Below are 19,698 nucleotides of genomic sequence, written 5' to 3'. Positions count from 1 at the left end.
GTAAATAAAATGGTTGTAAGACGGTCTGGATAAGGACGTCTAATAAATGCTGTAAATGTAAAATGATTGTAAATCGGTCTGGATAAGGGTGTCTGATAAATGCTGTAAATGTAAAATGGTTATAAGTCGGTCTGGATAAGGGCGTCTAATAAATGCTGTAGATGAAATGTAAAATGGTTATAAATCGGTCTGGATAAGGGCGTCTAATAAATGCTGTAGATGTAAATGTATAATGGTTGTAAATTGGTCTGGATAAGGGCGTCTAATAAATGCTGCAGACGTAAATATAATATATAAAAAGGTGGTAAGTCGGTCTGGATAAGGGCGTCTAATAAATGCTGTAGATGTAAATATAATATATAAAATGGTTGTAAGTCGGTCTGGATAAGGGCGTCTAATAAATGCTGTAAATGTAAATGTAAATGTAAAATGGTTTAAGTCCGTATGATAAACGCTGCACGTTTAAACGCCGTAAATGTAACGTGACACCCGACCGTAATGAACCGCTCGACGCGCCACCGCGAATCGTCCCGAATTTGCAGCTGCGCGTCCGCGCGGCGCTTTACGGTAACCAGGAGAAAAGACTCCGCCGACAGGCGAGCGGGACGGACGTAAACACGATGCTGGTCGCCCGGGCTGCGCGCCGGGGCTGGGGCTGGGTGTGAACCGCGCGGCTGGTCTGGCACGTCGCGCACGTCCGCGGCTCTTCGTGAAAGACTCCCGGACCGCGGGAGCGGCCGGGCTGGCGGCAGAACCTCCCGCAAATGGCACGGTCGCCTTCCGTGTGTTGTGGACGAGCTGGAGCGAACTGAGCCGTGGTCCCGCAGCTTCGTCGGAGTTTCTGCCCAGTCGCGACCGAGTTCGGCGCGTTCTCTGCCGTGCGCAGGCACCTAAAAAATGACCATGTCGGTCCCGGAGAGGATGTCGGGGTCCGGGGGCAAGGAGGAGGAGAGCGAGGACGAAAGCGAGATCCTGGAAGAAAGCCCCTGCGGACGCTGGCAGAAGAGGAAGGAGCAGGTAGGAGCAACTCCCGCCAGGGGCAGAAATGTCGCCAGATGCCGCCCGCGGCTGTATCCCAGCTGCTGCAGTAAAGATGCGGGCTCGTTAGCACCGGGACCAGCTCGCACAACTTCGTACAATCAGGTGCAATAATCTTTCTACGCTTAGAGGTTTTTATTTCATTCACGCGAAAACAGTGACTATAAGGACATTCTGATTCTGATACCTTCTCGTTTTTTTTAATGGTGTTGAGCTTGGAGTTCTTCACAGAGAAACCTACGTTTGGCCCCCCTTCGGTCCTCCTTATCTCCACTGGCATATACAGAGCGACTTACAATCAGTAGTTACAGGGACAGTCCCCCCCTGGAGCAACTTAGGGTTAAGTGTCTTGCTCAGGGACACAGTGGTAGTAAGTGGGATTTGAACCTGGGTCTTCTGGTTCACAGGCGAGTGTGTTACCCGCTAGGCTACTACCACCCTGGTTGTGGCTGGACTGGCGCACCTCCCATCGTTGGACGGTGCCGGGCTGCGGTTCCAACTTTCCGTCGGACGTCCCCAGGGCTGGCTGATGCGCTCGGTCCTGGGGTCCCTTCTCGCCGAGTACAGTAGTTGCAGTTTTCCTTTCCGTCACGTTATTGCATCACTGTCATTACGAGGTGCCCAGGGGCGAGGTGTTGGGCAAGACGGGCCGAGTTGCACAACTGCAGAAGAAAAGCCGTGCTTGTTCTGGCTGCTTTTCATTGACTGAGTTCTGTTTTTTTTTTTTTTTTTTTTTTATATATGAAGAAAGTTTTTACGATTTCATTTGTAGATTAAGCGAGCCAGCCAACCAAACTGACCCCCAGTTCCGACACCTTGTAGTTCAAGACGTGAACGCTGTAAGAATACTTGGGTGGTAGTAGCCTAGTGTGTAACACACTCACTCATGAACCAGAAGACCCAAGTTCAAACCCCACTTACTAGCATTGTGTCCCTGAGCAAGACACTTAACCCTTAGTTGCTCCAGGGGGGGACTGTCCCTGTAACTACTGATTGTAAGTCACTCTGGATAAGGACGTCTGATAAATGCTGTAAATGTAAATGAAACAAAACGGGCCGAGTGTTGCACCTTAAAAGCCTGAAAACCATATAGCTAGGAAGTGAATTCAGTGGCCAGCTTTTCGATCATGTGATTGTGGCAGTGGGGGCCTAGTGGTAATCAGAAGGTTGCCGGTTCGAATCCTGATCCACCGAGGTGCCACTGAGAAAAGCACCGTCCCGACACTCCTGTCATGGCTGCCCACTAAGGGTGATGGTTAAAAGCAGAGGACATTGTTTCGTTGTGTCACCGTGTGCTGTGCAGCAGTGTTTCACAATGACAATCACATTACTTTCGCTTACACTTTGGAGAAACTTTCACTAGCTTTATAGTTGTGTAGTACTTAGGATAGACATTGAGCAATTTCCCTCAGATTGAATATTTTAGTGAGTGATGCATCAGCATTAAGTTCTATTGTTGTATTGTCAAGGATAGACCCCTGTGGTACTCCATAGATGGCAGGAGCAGAGGATGAGGAGATGAGTACAGGAGCGCAGACATGCGGAAGGAATTTCAGAAATCCTGCTTCCTATTCCTTGTACCACTTCTTGTTGCCTTGTGATTTTTCTAGATGTAGTTCGGGGCCTTTTCCGCACCATCTGAGGTTATCTAACAGTGAACGAGGGTTCTGTTATACACACACACTCTCACACACTCTCACACACTCTCACACACTCTCACACACTCTCACACACTCTCACACACTCTCACACACTCTCACACACTCTCACACACACACACACTCACATACACACTCACACTCACAGCATCAGATGCATGTCAGGAGCTCACGACTGAAAACACTGCCCTGCGAAGTGACGCGCCAGAACTCTGCACCGCAGTGTGATTCTTTTTTAAAAGAGTGCTGTGTAGTTTGTAACGCCACGATGAAACTCTGCTGTCTGAGGACCAGTCTCTAGCTTTGCTGTAATTAATTTCTGTGAACTGAACAGTTTTATCGCTCTCAATCCACCGACCGCTTGACTCTCCTGGCTGCAGTGTTATCTAATCTTAATTTACGGATGTAATGTCGAAAGGTCACAAGTAACGCTATCCTGCCTGAGGTTCAGGGAGAATTCTGGAGAGAAGTCGTGTCCAGGTCACTTCTGAATGAGAGGTGTGTGTGTGTGTGTGTGTGTGTGTGTGTGTGTGTGTGTGTGTTTTCTCGGAGCTCGGACAATAATTCTAAAAATTTCAATAGGTCCCCTATGAAAATTGTGAGATTATTTAACGTTAATACGAGTTCCCATAGCCCGTCTGTGGTCCTGCAGTGGCTAAAAATGGTGATTTGTATAAAGAGTGCTTTGGCCATTCTGCTTCAACGTTCAGAGAGCGGCAGTTCATACGGTCGGGTCTGGAATTTGTCCCCTTACGTCGTCATAAGGGGAAAGGTTACCTCACGTTACCTTCTCATGGTTTTTCCACCCAGAGAATTCCCCACCCCTCCTAAAATAGGAATTCCACCGACCGCCATGGCTTGAAAACGTGGGAAGCGTTGCAGTTGCTTTGTGATTGGATGTAAAAATGAGCACAAATGTATTTTTTCTTAAGTTCCGTCTCGCAAGACTCTGAAGAACCAGTGGGTTAATTTTAATTTTTTTTCTGGAAAAACGATGACACAGTGGCCTGTCCGCGCCCAACATTGTAGCTGGTGAATGGTGTTAATGATGTAATTTCCGTGAATGCTCCCTCACTTGTGTAGGCCGCTCTCCTCCTCGTCCCGCCTCTCTCCTCCTCATTTTCATTCAAAGCTACAGACACCGAAATCTCATTGTGGGACTGGCTAAAAGTGGCTGTAATTCTGCACAACGGCTGAATTTCGGAAAGAGACTTCAGCTACGCTATTAAGGGACCGATGAGGCCGATCTAAAAGCAACAAAAAAATCTTAATAGGTAGGGGTGTGTAATGACAAGCATCTCACTATACGTTGCGTATCACGATGCTAGGGTCACGATACGATTATATCACAACATATTGTTATAGTGTTGCAGTTCACTGAAAATATAAAAACAGAGCTGATATACAAGATGCTGTATACGACCTTTGATCTTTAATAATTCGGCGAAAACATATTTGATGCCCCCGTGTCGATGCAATATCACCACTTAAAATATCACAATATATTGCTGTCAATATTCTCTAACACCCCTATTAATAGGGGACCTGTAATAATAATCCGCTTTCATTTACTGCTCGTTTTACTCTTGCATTTATGCAGTGATTCTTCAGTGGCCTCGCTGGCATCTATTCAGTGTCAAATTCATTAGTGGCACAGAACGATGCAGAAAACACTACATATTTCCCTGCAATGCCACTTGTTGCACGCCTTACATTTGTTTTACAGTTTCACAGTGCTCTATAAGACATGGACAAGAGTCTCATCAAAACTGTTCATAATTTACAGAAACAAACCAGTAGAAACCGGACAGGATTACACACCCTGGGCATTTTGTCGGTGTGCAATTATTTCTGACACTCAGAAGCAGACGTGATCGCTCCCTTCGTCATTTAGACCACACGCCCAAGTGTATCACAACGCCGTCTCCTTTGTTCTCTACGCTTCTAATATCCCAAATAGTTGTGGTCAGAACTGTACATACTCTTAATGCACATGAATGTCATGCTCACGTTGGACTTTGTCTTTTTTTTTTTTTTTCTGGGTTTGACTGATTGTACAGTATTCATCTTTATTCATTTTGCATAATTTGTAAAGTGTTCGCAGGATATTGTGGAGCTGTTGCTGACCAACGTCTTTCGTTCTTCATCAGGTCCATGTGGGAACCAAGACCTCAAACGAATGCAAGATGTTTTATCCACATTTGTCACATTGTCCCCTTTGCATGATGGTCTGTGTGATGACTGCGCCATTCAGTCAGTCATATTCTAAAACCGCAGACGTATCGGCAGTGCTCCGTTCTGTCTTCTTCTCACAACGTGGCCCATTGTGCTGGTAGCTGGCTGCCATTTTTCAGCGCCGATCCTCCTCCTGCAGTTTTATGGGACTTGGCGAACCGACATCGACCACATTAGTCAGTATCTGAGCTGAACTGTGGGAACTGTTCTCATTCCAATGCCAGAGACTAAAGAGAGCGAATGAAACATGCGCTCTGGGTCCATTAGCAGGAGCAATAAGTAAACTTCGTGACCCCCTGACCCCCTCATGCACACAGCACGTTTAGGGGCATTTAGATGGCAAGCTGTGAAATTCCACCTTTGCTTGAGAGCTGAAACGTTTGCTATTATTTGAATAGTTCTTGCCTGACTAGCGGGGTAAGGAGGGGAATCTTCTCAGGTGGTGCTGAGGTCACATTTAATGGTACAGTCACTCCGTTGAGGTAGGATTAGGAAAACGAGTGAGTTGTTGCTCACTGTAAAAAAAAAAAAAAAAAAAAAAAAAAAAAAAAAAAATGAAATCTCTGCAGCGCAATGCATAGGCCTCTTCGCTGATTGATTGTATCTCAGTTATTTTTGGCTTTTGTTCCAAATTCCTACACTTTTCACCTTAACCTGAACATGATTAAATGAAATCATTATCCTTTAACCTGGATGTAGCCTAGACCATAAATATACTTGTCTGTGTGAATAATGAAGCGGGCTGTTATCTAGAAACCTGGAAGTCTGAGTGTTTTGTATGTGTTCGGGCACTTGGGGAGGATGTACGTCTGCGTGAAGAACGCATTCTCTTTAAAACAATTCAACGGTGCCGCGGCAGAAACGCGTTAAGTGCGGGCATTTAAGCGAGGCCGCCGAGTTAATGCAGACGTTGTAATAATTGACCGACGCATCTTCTCTGTCGGCACAATGCTTTTATTGATCCTTCTCTTATTCACTTGCCTTGTGAACATGGCCAGGATAATCAGTTTTGCTGCGTGGGTCACCGTACACAATGCATCCATTCACGGGCAAAGCAAACCTGGGAAGTGCTGTGACAGTGATCCGCTTGTGAAATGATGAACATAATCAGTGAGTTTGTGTGCTGAATTGCTTTTTGTTGACAGCCTAAGTATCCTCCGGGTCCAAATGGTCTTTAGAAAGCATGTGACTGGACAGGAATCAGAATTCTCACTTTGATAACTCTTGAGGCGTTTGAACAGGTGACTGAATCGCTTTGTCATTCATGCGACCTCGACCGAACGCAGGCCGCCTTTTGAAGACATGTGTTGTGGTCCTGATGAGTATTTGGTGTTTAGTGTCCTGGAATAGAGTTATATGGTTTCAGTATGAGAAGTTTAATCCGGTGTATGTTTGAGGGCACTCATGGCTGTGGTGAGGACTACCAGCCCAGATGGCTCTTTGGGTTTAAGTGGGTTGTCAGGATTATAGGCTCCAGGGAGGGGGATGGGAGGCAACCTGCATATCCACAAGATGCAGTATTGACTCACTATCCCTGATTATATTTAATGCAAGTTTTTTATTATTTTTTTTTTTTTTTTTTTTTGCTGTGGTCCTAATCTCCCTGTAATCTGGGCTCTGCACTGTAGTTTGTAATCTATCTAATTGTAGTAAATGTGGTGGTAGTAGCCTAGTGGGTAACACACTCTCCTATGAACCAGAAGACCCAGGTTCAAATCCCACTTGTGTCCCTGAGAGAGAGACACTTAACCCTAAATTGCTCCAGGGTGGACTGTCCCTGTAATTACTGATTGTAAATCGCTCTGGATAAGGGTGTCTGATAAAGGCTGTAAATGTAAAAATGGGATGTGTGTTTTATATATATACACACACACACACAGTACAGCCCAAAAGTTTGGACACACCTTCTCATTCAATGTGTTTTCTTTATTTTCATGGCCATTTATAGCGGTCTGCGGTCCAGCTCACCCCAAACCAAGGTACAAGGCCTGTACTGTGTGTGTGTGTGTGTGTGTGTGTGTGTGTGTGTGTGTGTGTGTGTGTGTGTAATATATATATTTATATATATATATATATATCTTAAAAATGAATGAAGTGCTATTCAGAGGACTCTCAGTTGGAGGAAGGAGAGATGGATGCTCGCAATACGAATCCTTTCATTTTCATTTGAATTGTCAATTACTGTCATACAGCATCTCTTTAGAGACAAATATATATTTTCTAAAAATGCTGTGCTGTGCTCCGCTATCTATCTATCTATCCAGATTTTTACTGGGTGAAGATTACTTTGACCTCTTACTCAACACCACATGACCAGTGAGATTTTGGTGCATCTAAAGAATGGAATCAAAGCATCAGTTGGAGAGGAGACCGAGGAACAATGCACTGTGTCTGTTCATCCTGTTGCCCCCACACCATTCTGTGGGTCCCATTGTGCACTGTGTGGCACCATGAATCAGTCTTACACCAAGCTCCCTCTTTTTGTTCTCTCCTCTTCATTTGAGGTAGCTGCAGCATTACAGCAAAACATGTGTGATATTGTGTGGTGTTGCTCTTCCACATGTTTGATTTGTGTTATATTGTTGTTTAGGATGAATACTCATTGTGTAACCTGCTCCAGTGTTGGCGCATGAGATATTAACTGCTCTGTATTCATGTATTCATAATGTTGAATAAATAATACTTAATAATGTTTAGCAGAAGTGCAAAATTTGGATCTTCGTTTCAATAATCTGCCATTCACATTTTTCCAATCCACCTTTTACAGGCAGTCATCAGGGTGATCATCCAGTCAAAGCACTGGTGTCTGGTGGCATTGCCCAAGCGTTTAATTAATCTACTTTACAGCTGTCAAATATGACATGACTTGCTTTGGTGACAATGGTAGTATAGGGTCCTATGAAAAATATATTTTTGTTCTTCTGTTTTTCATTATAAATGTATTTATTCACCTAAAAAGTGTGCGATTATGGAATGGATGGGGGGAAGAAAGCAAATGGAGTATGGCAAATCACATTTACTGTTTGCTTTTCTAAGCCATTTACACATAAATAATACGTACATTTCATGCAAAGAACTATTTCACATTATTAATCATTCTTTCATTTGTATAATAAAAGTGATTCATGTTTGACCTCAACATTAAAAAGCATGTAAAATAAAATAAGATTGAGGAGAATATGCCCGCTTGCATAATGAAGTGATGATAGTCATGATAATAAAACCACGTTTTGAATCAGCCGATGTGCTGCTGTTTGCATGGAACCGATCGCGCAAGTGGTCCGGATTCACCACTGACCGCCTCTTCACTGCAGCTGACCGTGACTTTACGTTGCGTTGGTTTGTGTCCGAACGTCCCGCCTCAACAGGGAACGCATGTAGTGGGCTGCAGCGGCCGTAGGGCCTTAGTAGTATATCCAAACCATTTTTAAAAATCCATACCACACACACACACACACACACCCTCCCCCCTCAAATGTTCTCTTGACTCCTTCTGCACTTCTTGCACAATCAGCATTTTATCTGGACGAGCACCCTTGCATTAAGCGTGCAGCCCTCTGCAGTTTTAGTGCGTGACTTTCTGTGTGTGTTCAGCTGATAGGACGTGACCAGCCACCTCAAGTCCCTTCTGCTAAGAGTTTCTATTGGTGGTGCCTCTGTAGCTCTGTGGCATACTGTATTTAGGCTTTTCTGAGAGCGTCAGCAGTTGTTCAATGTGAGGGGGGGGCTACTGCATGTCTTTGTTGAGTCTGTGTAATTTCGAAAGGGAACGAGATCAGGTTTCTGCAGCCATAATAACAGCAGGAAGTCCTGAGAAATTGACTCAAGTCGGGTAGCAGCACTCACCTCCTCTTGGTGGGATTCTGGGCAGTTTGGAGTCACCCCAATGCTGTAACTGAGACTGGCTCGAACAGACGTTCACTGTTACTTTGTGTGTATTTTTCCAAATATAATCATGTGCAGGTTTTTTTTAAGCCACCGAAAGCTAGTGGGGACCAGGGTTGGGAAACGTTGCACTACAGTCAACAGATTTTTATCAGCAACACCGACTCTTGGAAAAAGGGTTTGGCTTACTGGGGGGACAGGATGACAAAGTGCTGATTCATTCAAGGCTTCAGACCATGCATAAGGGTGCACATTAAATCTCTCACACACACTGTCTGGACAGAGAGTATAAAGAAAGGGTACAGCATTCGACTAGAAAGGACATTTGGAGTGTTCCCTGGAATGAAAAAATAGATTTGTTTGCTGCTTCAGTGAGAACCCGTGGTTTTGCTGTTGTCTCATTTCAACTTTGGACGCACCTTGGTTTTCAGTAATAACTACTTCAATGTTATTTATTTAACATTATTTCATAATTTTTTTAATAATCCAACTGAGAACAGAAGAATGCTTCTGACCTTCTGTTTTCCCTGTATGCATTGACTGTTTGGTTCAACTCTCAATCAAGAGTGGATAAGCTCCATCTTCTAATTTCAGTTCTGTTTTTTTAAATGTATATATATATACACACACACACACACACACACACATTGGTGTATGGAAAGTATTCAGACCACCTTAAAATTTTCACTCTTATATTGCCGCCATTTGATAAAATCATTTCCCTCATTAATGTAAACACAGCTCCCCATATTCACAGTGTTTTAGTTGAAGCAGCCTTTTGATCTAATACAGTCATGAGTCTTTTTGGGAAAGATGCAACAAGTTTTTCACACTTGGATTTGGGGATCCTCTGCCATTCCTCTTTACAGATCCTCTCCAGTTCTGGCAGATAGGATGGTAAACATTGGTGGACAGCCATTTTAGGTCTCTCCAGAGATGCTCAATTTGGCTATAAGTCAGAACTCTGGCTGGGCAATTCAAGAACAGATTGTCACTCTGGAGAAGGTTTTCTCAGCGACATTTATCTTTGGGTTGTTCTGGGTTCTTCCTTTCCACCATTATATTCCTTCTTAATGAGGTCCACAAGTTTGAGAACATTTAGCTCCTTATGCACGAGGGGCAAGTTGGGTTCTTCTTTACCTCTCTCACCAAGGCTCTTGTCCCCAATAGCTCAGTTTTACCGAACGGCCAGCTCTAGGATGGGTTCTGGTCGTCCCAAACATCTTCCATTTATGGGAATGTGGAGGCCACTGTGCTCTTAGGAACCTTAAATGCAGCATTTTTCTTTTCTTTAAAAGAAAGTGACCCATCACCCTTGGTGAGCAGTGGGCAGCCATGACCGGCGCCCGGGGAGCAGTGTGTGGGTGACTGGAGTGACTGTGCTTTGCTCAGTGAAGCCTCAGTGGCGCATTAGGGGATCGGGATTCGAACCGGCAAGCTTCTGATTACGGGGCCACTTCCTTAACCGCTAGGCAACCCCAAGGTTTTAATTATTTGACCTCATGATTCTCATTTGCTCTGACATGCATTGTGAGCTGTAAGGTCTTATATAGACAGGGGTGTGGCTTTCTTAATCAAGTCAGAAGAAACAGACAGCGTCTGAATTAATTATATGAGTCACAGCAAAGGATCTGAATACTTAGGACCATGTGATATTTCAGTTTTTCTTTGTTAATAAATCTGCAAAACTTTCAACAATTCAGTTGTTTTCTGTCAATATGGGGTGCTGTATGTACATCAATGTAGGAAAAAAAATTACTTCTATGATTTTAGCAAATGGCTGCAATATAACAGTGGTAAATTTAAGGGTGACTGAATTCTTTCCGTACGCACTGTACAGGGTGGATCATTTATTTGGATACACCTTAATAAAATGGGAATGGTTTGTGGTCATGTGACACATCAAATTTATTGGTAATTTCACAAGAAAAACAATGATGTGCTTGGTTTTAACATACCTTTATTATGTTATTTACAAGTTTCTGACCACTTATAAAATGTGTTCAATGTCACCAACCATTCCCATTTTATTATGGTGTATCCATATAAATGGCCCACCCTGAATATATGGCAGTGGTGGCCTAGTGGGTGAGAGAGCAGATTCGTAACAGAAGGGTTGCAAGTTCCAATCCCGAACTGACAAGGTGCCACAGTCCCCACACACTGCTCCCCGGGCATCTTTCATGGCTGCCCACTGCTCACTAAGTGTGATTTGGTTACATGCAGTGGACACATTTTTGTTTCACTCCCGTTTAACACCAGTCACTACACAATGCAAGCACTGCAGCAGTTGGTTTGCAAAATGTGTACTTGTGTGCTAGTTCTGCGTCTGCAGGTTTGGCCAGGTTTGTTTATAATTTATGTGTGGGCACATCTTCTTACACTTCCGCGTTTCACTCTCTCCTGTGTGGGGAAGTGTTTGAAGAATTGTTTATGTAGAGTAGCATTTTCAAAAAGCGAACACGCTCTTATTCGCACACACCCACGCAAACACATGCCACTTTCTTGTCCTGACCTGTCATTTCACTCCTTTGTGGTGCTTAAGGGCGAACCAGTGGGCTCAATCATGCTCTAACGTAATTATGTAGCCCATGGCGCAAGCTCAGCTGTGTATTATTATGGGGACCTGTAAGTACATTTTTTTTTTTTTGTGTGAAAGCACAGTGTGTACTTGTACCACCCTGTGGTCCTCGCCACTCACTGAGCTCTTGTCGTGAAAGTGCCCGTTTCCTGAACTTACTTCACTGTAACTGTCTGCATTCAGTCCCCAACATGTGACATGACTGTCCAAACCACACAACAAGCTCTTCTTTCCACCATTATTTTCCTTCTGAATGAGGTCCACAAGTTCGAGAAAACAATCCAGATTTAGCTCCTTATGCCTTTACGAGATTAAACCAAATTTTTATGGCCGTACTGCAGACTCTTCTTGGTCGTCAGCCACCATGCCAAACCCACGAGGGGCAAGTTAGGACACATCACTCCTGTGCAGTTCACTTTTAGCTCTGTGAAAAGACAAAGATTGCTTATTATGTGGGGGGTGTGGGGTGTGTGCTGTTATAAACCTTTTTACATTTTGTTATCCACACATTTCTAAACCACCAAAAAGGTTGTCTGCAGAGAATAAGTGGTTTCTGCTCCCAATGCAGGTCAGTCAGGGCAATGTGCCCGGCATCGAGAGCGCTTACCTGGCCATGGATACAGAGGAAGGTGTGGAGGTGGTGTGGAATGAGGTGCAGTTTTCAGATAAAAAAGTCTTCAAGTCTCTTGAGGTAGGACCAGGTCTACTTAATGATTCATGTTGACTAATGCACACATGCTGTCGCCATTTATTACATGTTTGTGTAGAGTTTAACATTCCCATTAATTTTTTCTTTATATATATATATATATATATTATTATATTATATTATATTATATTATATTATATGTATATTCTTTTTCTCGGTGGAGTGTTTATTGGATAACACAAGATTAGGGGCATATATGAGTAAACAACATACCTGGTTCTCGGTACAACATCAACTGAACATGTATGTGCCGCAGGACCGGATCAGGGAGATGTTTGAGAACCTGATGCAGGTGGACCATCCAAACATTGTCAAGTTTCACAAGTACTGGCTGGACACAAGGGAGACAAGAGCAAGGGTGAGGCTCTTTTTTTTTTTTTTTATTATACCTAGAAATTATGTTAATTCAAAATAGCTTCTTATTTGATCTGTAGAAAGTACACTAAAACAGTTAAAAAAAAAAAAAGTGCATGAACACAAAATATACACGTTGTCTGTGTTGACACTACAAGCAGATTAGCGTTAAGAGATTGAGGTTTTTTCTTGGGTTTTACTTGACTTGCTCTGTTTACCATTGTGCTGCGGCTGCAGCCTGCTCAGAGCTGAGCTCCACATGGATGTGAAGTGCTTGAGGCTCGGGGAGTCGCCAGGAATTCCTCAGAACTCGTGGTGTACAGTCAGACACCCACACAAATATATTTTTTGTGTGTTGCAGGTGATTTTCATCACAGAGTACATGTCTTCGGGCAGTCTGAAGCAGTTCCTGAAAAAGACCAAAAAAAACCACAAGACCATGAATGTGAAGGTGTGGCTCTCGTCCCTAAACTCTGCATTAGAACAAGCTTTGTGGAATGATCTCTAAACAGAAACAGTCACAGCACGAACTCTTGAGCCATCTTCTTGTGGACCATTGTTCTCACCTTGTGTGTGTGTCTTTGTTTTCTCTGTGTTCATTTCCTGTTGTGTACATCTCAGGCATGGAAGCGTTGGTGCACACAGATTCTGTCAGCGTTGAGGTAATGTTCTTGTCCATCATACCTTTGTGGTCCCTGCTGTTACTGCTGAGATGGGGGTGTGTGTCTATGTATGTGTGTGACATTCATATGACATTATGGGATGGTTATGTTAAACATTTTGGTTAACATTTTACTCCTGCAGTTATCTTCACTCCTGTGATCCACCCATTATTCACGGCAACCTGACCTGTGACACCATCTTCATTCAGCACAACGGGCTAATTAAGATCGGCTCAGGTAGCCTCTCTGGCCTTTAAGGCGAACTGTGTAATGTAAGGGATCAAAGGTCCCCTGACACGAAAATGTCACTTTGTGAGATTATTTAACATTTAATACGTGTTCTCCTAGCTTACATTTACAGCATTTATCAGACGCCCTTATCCAGAGCGACTTACAATCAGTATTACAGGGACAGTCCCCCCCTGGAGCAATTTAGGGTTAAGTGTCTTGCTCAGGGACACAATGGTAGTAAGTGGGATTCGAACCCGGGTCTTCTGGTTCATAGGCGAGTGTGTTACCCACTAGGCTACTACCACCCTCGATAGCTTGACTATGGTCCTGCAGTGGCCAGAAATGGCGATAGGTGTAAAGAGTGCATTGGCCATTCTGTTCGAAGAGGCAGCTCAGATAGATGGTCTGATATGGAATTTGTCCCCTTATCATAAGGGGCTCTATTTTTATCTGGAAAACGGCACGTCCTGGGGAAATCTCCTTCTGGGACTGGCACAAAGTGGCTGTAAATAAAAGCAAAAAATTATTAATGTCAGGGGACCTTTAAACCCATGTGTGCCGATGGGATTTTTCCAGACTAGGTTCCCTTTATTCAGTTAAATTACAAAATAATCTGAGGATCTGAACGTACAAGTGGCATCCATAACTGGTATAATTATACTATGTCCAAATACTGCTGTTTTTTTTTTTTTTCCTGCTCTTTGTGCTGGTTCAATTTCTCCGTTTCTCTCGGTTTCTACAGTGTGGCACCGGCTGTTTGTTAATGGTGAGTTGCATCTTCTATTGTGTTGAAGCCCCACAGGCAAAGACAGACCAACTGCTACTGACATGACTTGTTAATTTGGCATTTAAAGCACAAAAAGGTGCTTGTTTTCTGAATGTTCAGATGTGTTTTATTTCTTCATTATGGGTGCATGCGTGGCTGTGAGTGTAAATACTGCAATGCTTAGAAGCAATGTTGCATTCTTTTCTCAGCAAATATACAACAAGGTTGTTTTTACACGGGATCACTGCCTGCTCAAAGACCATTCTCTTCTGTTGATCAGTGTTTCCCGAGGCGATCCACGGGAATGTCCACCAGCATAGAGACGAACAGTGCAATCAGCACTTTTTCGCCCCGGAGTATGGCTGTAAGTTCCTGTGTCTGCCGTTTCAGTTGTCTCAATATTTTGTCACCCACAGAATCTTCTGCATTTAGAATAATCAACAAAAAGTTGTTATGCATTGGATTGAGACTTTTATGACTGTGGGCTTTTCATGATAACTTTTTTAAATAAATGCTGCAAATTAAAGACTATAGCACTAATCTTGTGAAATCTTGCAGAAACTGAAACAGATCAGTTAAAATTGACATAAAATCCTATCTGTTTTAGTGGCTGAGGATGACTATGCAATTGATATATTCTCCTTTGGCATCTGTGCATTGGAGGTAAGTGGTCAGCATTGCATCTCTCCAGTCGTACTCCTTCAGTCTTGCCCATGTTTGACATGAGCCACAAATCTCTAAATTTTTCCTTTCTGTAGATGGCAGTGTTAGAGATTCAAGCCAACGGAGACACACCGGTGTCCAAAGAGGCTATAGCCCATGCAGGACAGTCACTGGAGGACTCACTTATGAGGGTGAGTCTGTGTAAGGTGATCATTTCTAGTTCTGTCAAGGTACAACTAGGGTTGAGTCAGTCACTGATCAAGATGTGCACAGGGTTCTTATGGCCATTAAAAACCTGGAAAAAAGAGAATTTTTCATTTCATTTTGAAAAGTTTTGGACTACAAAATAAATGTATAAAGTCATTGAAATCTGACTGACACCTGAATGTATAACGAAGTACATAGTTTCCACAAGACTTGTGCTTTTTTGTAACTATTTTTACCGTTTATCTTCCCTGTGATGCAGGAGTTCACCCAGTCCTGTGTTCGCACAGAGGCCAAACAGAGACCGACAGCTCATGACCTGCTCTTCCACAGAGTTCTTTTCGAGGTCCACTCCTTGAAGCTGCTTGCAGCACACTGCTTCATCAACAACCAGTGTGAGTGTCCGACGAGATCCATTTTCATGTTTCACATTTTGCATATTAGAACATTATACAAGGGTGGTAGTAGCCTAGTGGGTGACACACTCGCCTATGAACCAAAAGACCCGGGTTCGAATCCCACTTACTACCATTGTGTCCCTGAGCAAGACACTTAACCCTAAATTGCTCCAGGGATACTGTCCCTGTAATACTGATTGTAAGTCGCTCTGGATAAGGGCGTCTGATAAATGCTGTAATTCTAAATCTAAAATCTTATACTGTTGCTATGGCTGCACATATACTAAAATTGGATTGATACAGAGAGGATTATCATTGCCCCTGCGAAAGGATGACATACAAATCCGTGAAATGCTCCATATTTTTTGGGGCTTTGGTGACCTAGTGGTTAAGGAAGTGGCCCCGTAATTCGAATCCCGATCCTCCAAGGTGCCACTGAGCAAAGCACACACTGCTCCCAGGGTGCCTGTCATGGCTGCCCACTGCTCACTAAGGGTGATTGTTAAAAAGCATAGGATGTATTTTGTTGTGTACACCGTGTCCTGTGCTACATTGTTTCACAATGACAATCACTTCACTTTCACTCTGTGTAAGTTGAAAGTCATTCGCTCATTCTTTTATTCAGAATTTTGACTCATGAACTGCAAAATTTTCACATCCTCAGGAGGATGGACTTAAGCTTAAGATGGGTACCGTATACTTTTAGAGGGTGGCATAGTGTAGATACTATTCTCACTAACTACAAGTGTGCTCTAAGATAACTTGATTTTCATAATGATGTAATTTATTTCCAGACCTGTTTCCTGAAAACTGTGTGGAGGAGAAGACCAAATCCATTGATCCAAATGGCATCATGGCTCAAATCAATCATGGTGCTCGAATAGGTGTTCAGCTAAAGTAAGGTTCTTCAGCACCTTCAATTGTCAGAAGCTTGTCCACTGCCTCAGTCCCAGTTTAAATAACTACTGTTCCCTTCCTCTTACTTGCCCCAAAGATACTCTCATGTTTCCCCTCTGGAGCTTGACAAATTTTTGGAGGATGTCAAGTAAGTGAAGCAAGGCATATCTGACCATTATGTGAAGTGTTGCTTTTGACACTGTAAAGTAACTGCTTTCATATTTGTGTCCAGAAGTGGCATCTACCCTCTGATGAACTTGGTGTCCCAGCGCCCCCACCCCATCCCACGTGCACTGTCTCTCTCGCAGGAGCACATGGAGACGGTGAAGACCCCCACACCTGAGCCCCAGGAGACCGAAACCAGAAAGGTAGGCAACAACACTGTACCAGACATCATTCCAGTTCTTTTTTTTCATTTATTAATTCCTCTGTCATAGCGATGCCTTTATTTGTGTTACATAGTTTCACAGTTTGGCACCTGACAGATTTGCTCAAATCTTTTACGCTCCTTAATGTATGTAATAGATTTTATGAATGCAATCTAGGTGCTCATCAGTTTTAATGAGATTTGGGGTAGAAATGAAGTCTTTATTTTCATCGTTGTGGACTAATTTTGCAATTGAGTGAATGATTTAGGTTTCCCGTTTCTGCTTGCATTTTAGCTCAAGAAGTGAAACGCATATTGATTGCCATAGAAATAAGCCTAAATGTATCTAGATGTAAAAACCAGGAAATTACAGTGGAGACTGATCATATTGACTTTTTGATCTAATACAAAGATGTCCTTAATGTTCAGCAAAAACAAATTAATCTGTCCAAATGTGTTCTGCTTGAACTGTGCAAAGAAAAAAGTTCTTCCATTCCTGTGTGGAATCTGTGTTAGTTGAAGTGATCCAGCTGCCCTTGTAGTTTGTGATGTGGTGTAAACCCTGCCATACTCACCTCAAGTTCTGACCAGAAAACTGATCCTCCACCTTCTTTTTACATGTCAGTTTGGCACTATTTTTCAGACCAGCCCTGTATTAAGCGTTTATGTAAAGATTAGTCAGTCAGTCAATGGTCACACCTTAAAAATGCTTAGCATTGTCTTTTTTTATTAGGGGCAGCAGTGGCTTTAGCGGTTAAGGAAGCGGCCCCGTAATCAAAAGATTGCTGGTTCGAATCCCAACCCGCCAAGGTGCCGCTGAGCAAAGCACCGTCCCCACACACTGCTCCCTGGGCGCCTGTCATGGCTGCCCACTGCTCACTCAGGGTGATGGGTTAAATGCAGATGACAAATTTCACTGTGTGCACCATGTGCTGTGCTGCTGTGTATCACAAGTGACAATCACTTCACTTTATCACTTTGCTTTGTCACTCAGGTCATCCAGATGCACTGTAGTTTGGAGGTTAGTGAGGAAGGGACTCGGAGTCATGTGAGTAATTCTTGAGGATGTATTTTACAATAAAGTTTGTGCTGTTTTTTTTTTGTTTGTTTTTTGTTTTTGTTTTTTCTCACCAAAGTTGTGATTCACCAAAGTGATTTTCTTCTACAGCTCTCTTTGTTTCTGAAGATGGAGGACAAGTTGCATCGTCAGCTCAGCTGTGATGTTGTACCCTGTAAGTGAGTCTATAAAATTACCTGTCCCAGTGTTAGTGTTTGTTTGCATTGTGTTTTCAAGTGCAATACTTATTACATGTTTTGCTAGGGCTCATGCCAAGGTTAAAATGACGTTACTCTCTCTTTTCAGCAGACAGCCCGAGAGACTTGGCCTGTGAACTAGTTCACTATGCTTTCATCAGTGAGGTAAAAAATACTTTCTTTATTATTGCCTTTTTATTACTTATTCTTAAGGCTGATCTTACTTTTGCATTTTGTGACTGTTTTGTTCATTATCTTTCTCATATTTTCTCTCTGTAAGGATGACTGTGAGAAGCTGACAGGCTTTCTAGAAGAAGCTCTGATTAAACACTGGGGTGGAACCTCCATTCCGTCCACAGTCACAGCCTTTCAGTGAGCAGCCTGAGGGACTGTCTTGGCAAGGTTCAAGTGACAAACTTTGGGAGAGAAGGAAAGATGACCATTAACTCCCAGGGAGATTACACAACTGGCAAGACCAAAATAAGGCATGGTCCAAAGAGACTATATGAACTGCTAACTGTGATCTCCAATTCTAGTGGAGACTTACATACCTTTTTCCATCAAAAGCTTTGTCAGTAAATTCATGCCCCTCTGTGACTTTTTGTCATCAGATGCACCTATTTACCATCCAAGAGGCACAAAATTGGAGTAACATAAAAACAAGTGTGCGTGTACTAGATCCAAAATTATTAGTGCTACCAAGGTGTCTGCGTGTGAGTGTGGGTAGTTTTATTCTTTTTATATATTTTTTTGCCATTTTTGTTTTGCATTTTTTTTACTATTATATTTCCTTAAATTATACAATAATATTTTAGGGAACAAGTTTTTTGTTAAAAGGTCCCTGTGCTCTTTACATGTTTCTACAGTATATCAGTGTTCTCACTGAAACATTGGTGTCCCCTATGGAAGAAGGATTTTAAGCACCAAGTGCCTGTTTAATCTGAATGTGTCAACTCTGTAATGCCAATGTCACTTACTCTTGCATATATCTGCCTCAATTACTGATGACTACAGTGCACAACTTATTTTATTCTGTTTACCTGTGAAGATCCTCATTTTCCAATACAATAACTTGTCTGGACACTAATACCTTGGAATTGCTAAAAAGAAATACACTAAATTAATCATTTTGATTTTGTGTAATGATGCAAGTTAAGGATACAAAGATAATGCAGTGACGCAAAGATCCCTTGCTACTGTTCTTTATCTCATCAAAGGAATTCATTAAATTTATTTGTTTTTTTATTTTTATGACTGACTGAAATCTAAATGTGACTCAGTGATCATACCTCAGTATTTCTTGCATGATCAGTTATGAAATCTCTGTGTTGGTATGAGTGCATGGTAAACCAACCTCTTTGTGGATGACTGGGTGCAACTCCCCACCCCCACCCCATCCTCCCAAAAAAGGAGCTAGAGGAATTCATACAGGAAAACCCATGGAACAGGCTTCTGTTATGGATTGGGAAAAAGTCTCTCCTTTTATCAGCCATAAATGCTGGAAGGAAATGTGAATGTATATAACAATGAGCAATAGTATCAAAGCGCCAATTTACACGCATCCACCCATACTGGAATCTTCATGACTGAAGCAACTCAGCCTTGATTTTAACTTGTGAAATATTATGCAATATATTAATGAATAAACCAATAAAATGACATTCTGTTAAAATAAAACGAAAATCATAATTTCATTTAGTGGTTCCTTTGTTGTCCAGTCACCATATGCCATACATTATGCCTTTCCTTGTGTAAAAAGTCAGAATCAGAAAACTTCATTCATCTATGTGAAACTA

The 19,698-nt window shown here is 42.7% G+C and overlaps 1 protein-coding gene and 1 non-coding gene across 2 annotated transcripts; both read left to right on the top strand.

The window, feature by feature from the left end:
- Window positions 1–582: 582 nt before the first annotated feature.
- On the top strand, window positions 583–19,596 carry nrbp2a (nuclear receptor binding protein 2a). The gene is made up of 18 exons (XM_028976549.1): window positions 583–1,017; window positions 11,966–12,088; window positions 12,363–12,464; window positions 12,822–12,911; window positions 13,082–13,122; window positions 13,265–13,359; window positions 14,096–14,119; window positions 14,400–14,483; window positions 14,727–14,782; window positions 14,878–14,973; window positions 15,249–15,381; window positions 16,179–16,281; window positions 16,379–16,429; window positions 16,514–16,649; window positions 17,643–17,696; window positions 17,817–17,880; window positions 18,012–18,067; window positions 18,183–19,596. The coding sequence occupies exons 1-18, from the start codon at window positions 898–900 to the stop codon at window positions 18,276–18,278; spliced, it is 1,524 nt and encodes a 507-aa protein (XP_028832382.1). The 5' UTR covers window positions 583–897; the 3' UTR covers window positions 18,279–19,596.
- LOC114789421 (U6 spliceosomal RNA) lies at window positions 15,648–15,750 on the top strand. Its single transcript, XR_003749672.1, has one exon. It is a non-coding gene; the product is annotated as a U6 spliceosomal RNA (small nuclear RNA).
- Window positions 19,597–19,698: the final 102 nt, after the last annotated feature.

Source organism: Denticeps clupeoides, chromosome 4 (assembly GCF_900700375.1).
Source record: "Denticeps clupeoides chromosome 4, fDenClu1.1, whole genome shotgun sequence".
Classification (NCBI taxonomy): Eukaryota; Metazoa; Chordata; class Actinopteri; order Clupeiformes; family Denticipitidae; genus Denticeps; species Denticeps clupeoides.
This window is presented reverse-complemented; position numbering and strand designations above follow the sequence as displayed.